Source organism: Phragmites australis, chromosome 4 (assembly GCF_958298935.1).
Source record: "Phragmites australis chromosome 4, lpPhrAust1.1, whole genome shotgun sequence".
Lineage (NCBI taxonomy): Eukaryota > Viridiplantae > Streptophyta > Magnoliopsida > Poales > Poaceae > Phragmites > Phragmites australis.
In genome coordinates, this window is record NC_084924.1 from 45,361,139 (window position 1) to 45,369,817 (window position 8,679).

The 8,679-nt window shown below is 48.6% G+C and overlaps 1 protein-coding gene across 1 annotated transcript; it reads left to right on the forward strand.

Moving 5' to 3' along the window:
• The first annotated feature begins 6,730 nt into the window (after window positions 1–6,730).
• On the forward strand, window positions 6,731–8,297 carry LOC133916779 (uncharacterized). The gene is made up of 2 exons (XM_062360616.1): window positions 6,731–7,393; window positions 7,468–8,297. The coding sequence occupies exons 1-2, from the start codon at window positions 6,768–6,770 to the stop codon at window positions 7,613–7,615; spliced, it is 774 nt and encodes a 257-aa protein (XP_062216600.1). The 5' UTR covers window positions 6,731–6,767; the 3' UTR covers window positions 7,616–8,297.
• Window positions 8,298–8,679: the final 382 nt, after the last annotated feature.

Here is an 8,679-nt window from a genome sequence, read left to right on the forward strand (position 1 = left end):
GTTGATAGAGCATTTATTCTGGAAAAGAAGGAGCAGAATATAAATGAAGAACGCAAGAGGATGATGCCTGGACAGTCTTCAGGCAGCAATGTCCGTCCCCGTTTCAACCCACCCCCTCTAGGACAGGTGTATCGTCAGTCTGGCCAGAACCAACAACAGAGAGCACCTAACCAGGCTGCAGGGACCTTTAATCAGCCAAAGCAGCAGTTCCAGCAGCAGCAACGCCCGACTAATCAGGCCTCACGCCCGGTGAACCAGAATCAGCAGCAGCAAGGCCGCACTGGCCAAGGGACCAATACCATCGGCCCATGTTTCAGTTGTGGGAATTTTGGACATCTCGCTAATAGGTGTCCTAGGAAGCAGCAGGCTCAAGCTAACCAACAGCAGCAGAATCGCACCGGAGGGCAGCAGCAGCAGCAATCTCGTCAGAACTTCATGAGCGGGCGGGTCAACCACGTCGCCGCAGAGGATGCTCAAGACTCCCCAGATGTGGTGCTTGGTATGTTCCCCGCCAACTCCCACCTTGCTACAGTCTTATTTGATTCCGGAGCCACACACTCTTTTGTTTCAACTAAGTTCGTAGAAAAACACAAGCTGCCCATAGCCGTAATGAAAAGCCGATTGTTAGTTAGCTCTCCAGGAGGAGAGATGGAATCAAGATATGTGTGCCCTAAGATAAACCTGACCATAGAAGGAATAGAGTTTCCTACAAACCTTATCGTCCTGGAATCAAAAGGGATAGATATCATTTTGGGGATGGATTGGTTAGCCAAGTATAATGGAGTAATAGGATGTGACACCAAGACAGTTCAGTTAACACATACCTGCGGCACCAAGGTGGAATTCAAGGCCACAGCAGAATCTGGAGGAAATGTAAAGCTCAACCAAGCCAAGGCAGTAGAAGAAGTCAGGATAGTTAATGAATTCCCGGACGTCTTCCCCGAGGAACTGCCAGGTATGCCACCAGATCGAGACATTGAGTTTGTTATTGAATTAGTACCTGCCACTGCCCCCATATATAAAAGGCCTTACCGTATGGATGCTAATCAATTGGCTGAGCTCAAGGAGCAAATCCAAGAGTTATCAGATAAGGGGTTCATTCGTCCTAGTACTTCACCCTGGGGAGCCCCGGTTATCTTTGTGCCAAAGAAAGATGGAACCCAAAGGATGTGCATTGATTATCGTGCACTTAATGAGGTGACCATTAAGAATAAGTACCCCTTGCCTCGGATTGAGGATTTGTTTGATCAGTTAAAAGGAGCAGGTGTCTTCTCCAAGATTGACCTGCGGTCGGGGTACCATCAGCTAAAGATCCGAGCCTCGGATATCCCTAAAACTGCTTTTGTCACCCGCTATGGTCTGTACGAGTTTACAGTGATGTCTTTTGGATTGACCAATGCCCCAGCATACTTCATGTATCTCATGAACAAGGTTTTCATGGATTATCTAGACAAGTTTGTAGTGGTGTTCATCGATGATATCCTGGTCTTCTCGAAGAATGAGGAAGAACACGAGGAGCACTTGAGAATGGTTTTGCAGAAACTCAGGGAGAATCAGTTATATGCCAAGATGAGTAAATGTGAGTTTTGGTTGTCAGAGGTGTCCTTCTTGGGACATATCATCTCGGCAGGAGGAGTAGCCGTGGACCCTAGTAAGGTAACAGAGGTTCTAAATTGGAAGCCACCACAGACTGTCTCAGAAATTCGGAGTTTTCTGGGTTTGGCGGGATACTATCGCCGTTTCATAGAGGGATTTTCCAAGATCGCCAAACCAATGACAGAGTTGTTGGAGAAAGGAAAGGAATTCAAATGGACCACTGTACGAGAGGCCAGCTTCAATGAACTTAAGAAGAGACTAACCACTGCCCCAGTGTTAGTTATGCCTGACACCCAGAAGCCATTCTCGGTGTACTGTGATGCCTCGCGGCAAGGGTTAGGGTGTGTGCTAATGCAAGAGGGCCATGTGATAGCCTATGCCTCAAGACAATTGAGGAAGCACGAGGAGAACTACCCTACCCATGATTTGGAACTAGCAGCTGTGGTTCATGCACTCAAGATATGGAGACATTACCTGATTGGGCAGAGGTGTGAGATCTTCTCTGATCATAAAAGTTTGAGGTATATCTTCACCCAACCTGACCTTAACCTTAGACAGCGTAGATGGTTGGAACTTATCAAGGATTACAACTTAGGAATCAACTATCACCCAGGAAAGGCAAATGTGGTAGCAGACGCCCTGAGCAGAAAGGCTTATGTTAGGATGATGACCCTACGGGAAAGACAGCCTGGACTGTGTAGCGAGTTTGAAAAACTTAACCTGAGTATTGTGTCCAATACAGAAGCAGTGGTGATGGAGGTGGATTCTACACTAGACCAGGACATAAGAAAAGGTCAGAAGGAAGACGAGAAAATATTGGAGATCAAACAACTCATTAAAAGGGACAAGGCTCCAGGATTTACGGAGGATGAGCAGGGAGTGGTATGGTACAAGGGAAGGATATGTGTTCCGAACATTAGAACTATTCGAGAAACAATTTTAAGAGAAGCCCATGACTCAGCTTATTCTATTCACCCTGGAAGCACTAAGATGTATCAGGACCTCAAGGATCAATATTGGTGGTACGGGATGAAACGTGAAGTAGCAGAGTATGTGGCCCTATGTGATACCTGCCAGCGAGTCAAAGCTGAACATCAGAGGCCTGCCGGATTACTCCAACCATTAAGAGTACCCGAATGGAAGTGGGAGGAGATTGGTATGGATTTTATAGTGGGATTGCCCCGAACCCAATCCGGGTACGATTCTATATGGGTTATAGTGGACCGGCTGACCAAGGTCGCTCACTTTATACCAGTCAAGGAGACATACAAGGGGCAAAAGCTCGCAGAATTGTACATGTCTAGGATCGTGTGTTTGCATGGGGTACCCAAGAGGATAGTATCTGATCGTGGTACCCAGTTCACCTCACGATTTTGGCAACGACTGCACGAGTCTATGGACACCAGATTGGACTTCAGCTCTGCCTACCACCCACAGACCGATGGGCAGACAGAAAGAACCAACCAGATTCTAGAGGATATGCTGAGGGCATGCGCCTTAAAGAATGGGAAGAGTTGGGATAAGAACCTCCCATATGCAGAATTCTCATATAATAACAGTTACCAAGCTAGCCTGAAGATGGCCCCTTTTGAGGCACTATACGGAAGAAAGTGCAGGACCCCACTATTCTGGAATCAAACCGGAGAGAGCCAAGTGTTTGGCCCAGAAGTCTTAAGGGACGCAGAAAGGCAAGTGCAGGAAATCCGGGACAACTTGCGGACCGCACAATCTAGGCAAAAGAGTTATGCCGACAATCGACGTCGAGAGATGATCTTTGAGGTTGGAGACTTCGTATATCTCAAGGTTTCCCCGATCAGAGGTCTTCGCAGATTCAAAGTCAAGGGTAAGCTAGCACCTCGATACATTGGACCCTTCCAAATATTGGAAAGGAGAGGGGAAGTGGCCTATCAACTAAATCTACCACCTCAGCTCTCTGGTGTGCACAATGTATTTCATATCTCGCAACTGAAGAAATGCCTGAGAGTCCCGGAAGAGCAGCTGCCCATGGAGGAACTGAATATTCAGGAGGATCTGTCCTATTCAGAATACCCGGTCAAGATTCTCGAAATATCTGAACGAGTTACTCGGAACAAAAGGCTCCGAATGTGTAAAGTACAATGGAAGCATCACTCAGAAGCAGAAGCTACATGGGAAAGAGAAGATGATCTTAAAGCAGAGTTTCCCGGCCTTTTTCCCGATCTGTCCGAATCTCGAGGACGAGATTCATCCTAAGGGGGGTAGGTTTGTGACGCCCGTTTTCCTTATCGCGGCCCAGCCCAGCAGTCGCCCGCTTCCAGCCCAGCCCACCCCGTCCGCGCGCCGCTGCCCAGTGGGACCCGCCCGTCAGCTCTATCGTCTCCGCCGCGCCCCGCAGCCCCGCGCGCCGTATCCGAACCGAACCCGCAGCTGCCGCGCGCCGAGTCCGATTTCGTCGCGCCGTCCGCCCTACGCGCTGCGCCCCGCAACAACCCGCGCCTGCCTCGCCTATATAACCCAGCAGCGCCGCCTTTTCTCCCTGCACACGCGCAAAAACCCGAGGAAGCCGAGCGCCATAGCCGCCGTCGCCGAGCCATCCGCCGCGCCAAGTCCTCCCCGCCGCGTCCGAGCTCGCCGCCAGCTTCGCAGTAGCGGGAGGAACTCGTTTTGCTGCTCGCCGAAGTCTCTCCGCCGTCGGAACCGAGTTCTCTCCGCTCGCCGGTAAGCGCCGCCGCCCTTCATCGTCGCTAGCATCGCCCGATGGTCCCCGCGGTCAGCTAACCCCCCCCTCCGGCACTGCATGCCCCCCAGGAAGCTTCCCCGCCCGTCGGATTCGCCTCTCCGCCGTCGCAGCCGGATCCCCGTCGACTTCCGAGCGCCGCCGCCCGCCATTGTCGTCGCCCGTCGCCGTCAAGACCTCCCCGGCCGTCGACAAGCCCCCGGTGAGCTTCCCCGTGCGCTCCCCGTTCGTTTGCGCCTTTCCCCGTAGAGTTTGGTAGCCCGTAGCGTAGTTTAGCGTGTCTCCGGCGATCCTCCGGCGAGATCCGAGGCGGCGCCGCCGTGTTCCGATCGCCGCCGGTCTGTTTTTCCCCCAATCAATCTCAGCCGTCGGATCCCCTTTGAACGTTCCTGATTAGATCGCAAGATACCCCTTCGCTAGCCGTCCAGATTGCGCCACGTGTCCCTCTTAAACCCAGTCAGCAGCAGAGACACGTCAGTGCGCCACGTGGATGCCCCTGTCCTACGTGGCAAAGCCCAGTCAGCAGTGGATGCCCAGTCAGCCTGTGACGTCAGCATTGCGCATTAATTAGGATTTTCAGTATGAAAATAATTCCACCTATTCTCGGAAAATAGGGAGATTTGCAAGGAAACCCCTAGGCTTCACTGTTTCTGCATATAGGCCCTTAGATAGTTCTGGATAATTGCAATTTGGCCCCTGGACTATAGGATAATTGCAATTAGGCCCCTGGATTTTAGGGTAATTATGTTTAGGTCCCTGAACTTTGCACTTAAGCCCCTAGAACTATCTGTTTTACAATTCAGTCCCTGCAAACTTTCAGAAAAGCCCCTGTAGAGTAGAATTAGTGTAACTTTTCCATACGACCTCCGATTTAGGTGATTTTCGCACCCCCGAGATCGTAGCAGCGTGTACTTTCCGTTCTTAGCCTTTTTAGAGTTAGTTTCTCCTGTTTAGTGTGTTGTACTTAGCTGTTTTGGTTATTTCTTTCCGGTGTGTTCTTCGGCTTAGGAGGAGAGCAGAGTGCCAGCATCCAAGACCAAGTTTTCGAAGATTCTGAGCAGCCAGCTTACGAAGGCAAGTGTCCTTGATCACCTTGATTTAACCATAGATCATTATAGTTTACTTTTCCTTAGTTGCATGCTTGTCTAATTTTGAATCCCATGAATAGGGTTTACTAGAATTTGTATGGCCATTCCTTGTAGCCTTTTTGGGGTTTTGGGTCCTGTAAAAGGGTAGTCATGCTAGTGCAGTCATGGATTAGAATCATTATGAACTTTGATTAATAACTATGGAACAAGTACTTGGGAGAATTGATAATCTTGTAGTAACTTGAATTTAGGGATCCCAACTGGATGGCTAGTATGTGGTGGAGCTATACAGCAGGGTTTGTGTATGTTCTTGTGTGGGATCCTAAGGACCGGTTCTTGGAGCCTGTAACCTGGCAAAACAGCACAACTATGGGGCCTATATGGGTACGGCCTGGCTAAGTAATTAGTGTTTTTCGCATTCTGTACGCACCAATGGTTGGTTCGGTGGCACAAGAGGGGGCCTCTGCAGTGGATGGGATCCCTGTTAGCGGTGAAACCTTAGTGGGTGCTTATAGATGTGAAGATACTTTGTAACAGCCTTGTAGTGAGACCCCGGCCATACACCCCGGAAGTGTAAGGCAAAAAGGGAATCACGACTCGTGGGTAAAGTGTGCAAACTCTGCAGAGTAAATAACTGATCGATCAGCCGTGCTCACGGTCAAGAGCGGCTTGGACTTCTTCAGGATTAGATGGGAACTTTAAGGGTTGGTTTGGGTAGTCGGGTGGTGGTACTCCCGATGAGTCGGTAGCCGGATATGGGATATCTGGTGAGTCTGGTAGTCGGATGGAATCCGATGAGTTATGTTCTTATATTGTTGGAATAAAATCTAGTAAATAGGATTGCTAGGTTGTTTGAGTCTGTTTTAGCTGAGCATAGTCGCAGTAAATTCCCAAGTTGAACTTTCCTTGTCAATAGCCTGCATGTCATATTTTTCCTCCACTTGCTGGGTACTTTATGTACTCACGCTTGCCTTTTTCCCTACCCTCGGATGCTGCTCAGAAGGTGAAGTCTTCGAGGAAGTCCCGGGCGAGGACGCTGATTTCTAGAAGGAAGAAGGCGTTGATTGAAGACCATGTCCTAGGCTGGTGTTTCCCCCGGACAACGCCTGTGGATGGATGGGTGTTCCGCTGCCAATTGAAGATTTATTAGTATTTTCTTTCAGACCTACGGGTCCTTTTGTAAGGATTGTTTACGTTATTTAAGACACCGTTTATGTTATCACTAATGACGTCGCTGCATGTATGTATACTTGATCCTGGCATACATGTGGAATACATCTGGTTGTTTCCTTTAAAACCGGGTGTGACAGTTAATGTTCCCTGATGGGTATGCAGCTAATCTGAGGAGGGGAGTGAACTTATCTACTATGCGAGTCTTAGGGATGAAGAGTCATGACTACCACATATGGATTGAGCGGCTTCTTCCGGCGATGGTTCGGGGCTATGTCCCTGAGCATGTCTGGCTAGTGCTAGCAGAGTTGAGCTATTTCTTTCGCCAGCTTTGTGCCAAGGAGTTATCTCGGACCGTGATTGCTGACTTGGAAAGAATGGCACCTGTGTTGCTCTGTAAGTTGGAGAAGATCTTTCCACCCGGCTTCTTCAATCCGATGCAGCATTTGATTTTGCACCTCCCGTACGAGGCACGAATGGGGGGGCCCGTGCAGGGCCGTTGGTGCTATCCAATCGAGAGATGTCTAAAGGTTCTTCGAAAGAAATGTAGAAATAAATGCAAAATCGAGGCTTCCATTGCAGAGGCATACATTCTGGAGGAGGTGGCGAACTTCACAACAACATACTATGGTGACAACCTCCCTAGCGTGCATAATCCACCCCCTCGTTACAATGCTGGCGAAAATGAATCGAACCTCAGCCTTTTCCGAGGGCAACTCGGAAGCGCAAGTGCATCAACCCCCAAGACCTTGAATCATGAAGAGTGGCGCCATATCATGCTATACGTGTTGACCAACCTTGACGAAGTGGCGCCGTACATGCAGTAAGTTCTCAACGAACTTGTTAAATACGCCGTCACTATTCTGCATCTAACCCCCTTGTTTCTCGTTGGTACAGGGAATTTCTTCATGAATTCTGGCGTAAATCAAGGGATCCTACCCCGCAGCAGGTAGATACCCTTCTTAGACAGGGTGCGGGTAATGGAATGCCCGATTTCATTTCTTGGTTCAAACGGAAGGTACCGTCCAATTTAGCTCGTACTTAGTTTGACATTCCTAGTTACTCGTACGTGCGAATAATATAACAATGTATCCTGCTTGAGCTTGTAGGGCCAGAGGGATGCGTCTATGTGTGCCGAGTTGAGACAGGTTGCTGATGGCTTTGCCTATAGGGTCAGGTCATTTTCTAGTTATGACGTGAATGGATATCGCTTTCGCACAACAAGCTACGAGCAGAGTCGGCCCAATCGAAGAACCACAAGTTCCGGAGTTTTTACGCGCGGCGTTGATGAGGTCGAGTATTATGGAAGAATTGAAGAAATATACGAACTCAAGTTTCATGGTTCCGAACCTTTTAATCCCGTCATATTAAAATGCCATTGGTTTGATCCTGAAGTAACGAGACGGACATATTGTAATCTTGGCTTAGTCGAAATTCGACAGGATTCCGTCTTACCAGGAGACGATGTCTATATTGTGGCCCAACAGGCCACGCAAGTTTATTATCTCCCCTATGCGTGTCAAACCAGAAGGCATCTTAAGGGTTGGGATATTGTGCACAGGGTATCGCCACACGGTAAAGTGCCTGTCCCAAACGATGAAGATTGCAACTTAGACCCAAACACATATGACGGAGAGTTCTTTCAAGAAGAGGGACTAGAAGGGAGGTTTGAGATAGACTTAACCGAAGCGATCGGAATGGAAGTAGACAATGAAACGGTTATTGAAGAGGACATTGGAGATGAGGTGCAAAATGTGAAGGACTTACAAATGCTTGAGCGATTACATTTGGACAATGACAATGGCAACATTGCTCATTCGGATAGTGTTGATTATTTCGACATGATTGATAGTGATGATGAGACTTATGATCCAGCTAATCCCGATCATGAAGAATATTTCTAATACATGTAATACTATGTTATTTTGTAATTACGTTTTGTTTATTTTACATCTCTTTCTAATGACTTCTTGTTTATATGTGCTTATTGGTTTACTCTTCTTAATTGCAGGTGATTGAACAAAGATGGTGGGCGGTGGGATGAGGAAGCTAACGTCCTTGTACCGAAGGACAATGACCGCTGCATCGGGGGAGAGTAGGAGGACGAGC

Bases quoted from the DNA above. Each gene is read 5' to 3' on its own strand.
- LOC133916779 (XM_062360616.1), top strand. From the start codon at position 6,768: ATGCGAGTCTTAGGGATGAAGAGTCATGACTACCACATATGGATTGAG. The intron at 7,394-7,467 runs GTAAGTTCTCAA...TCGTTGGTACAG, and splicing joins GAAGTGGCGCCGTACATGCA to GGAATTTCTTCATGAATTCT.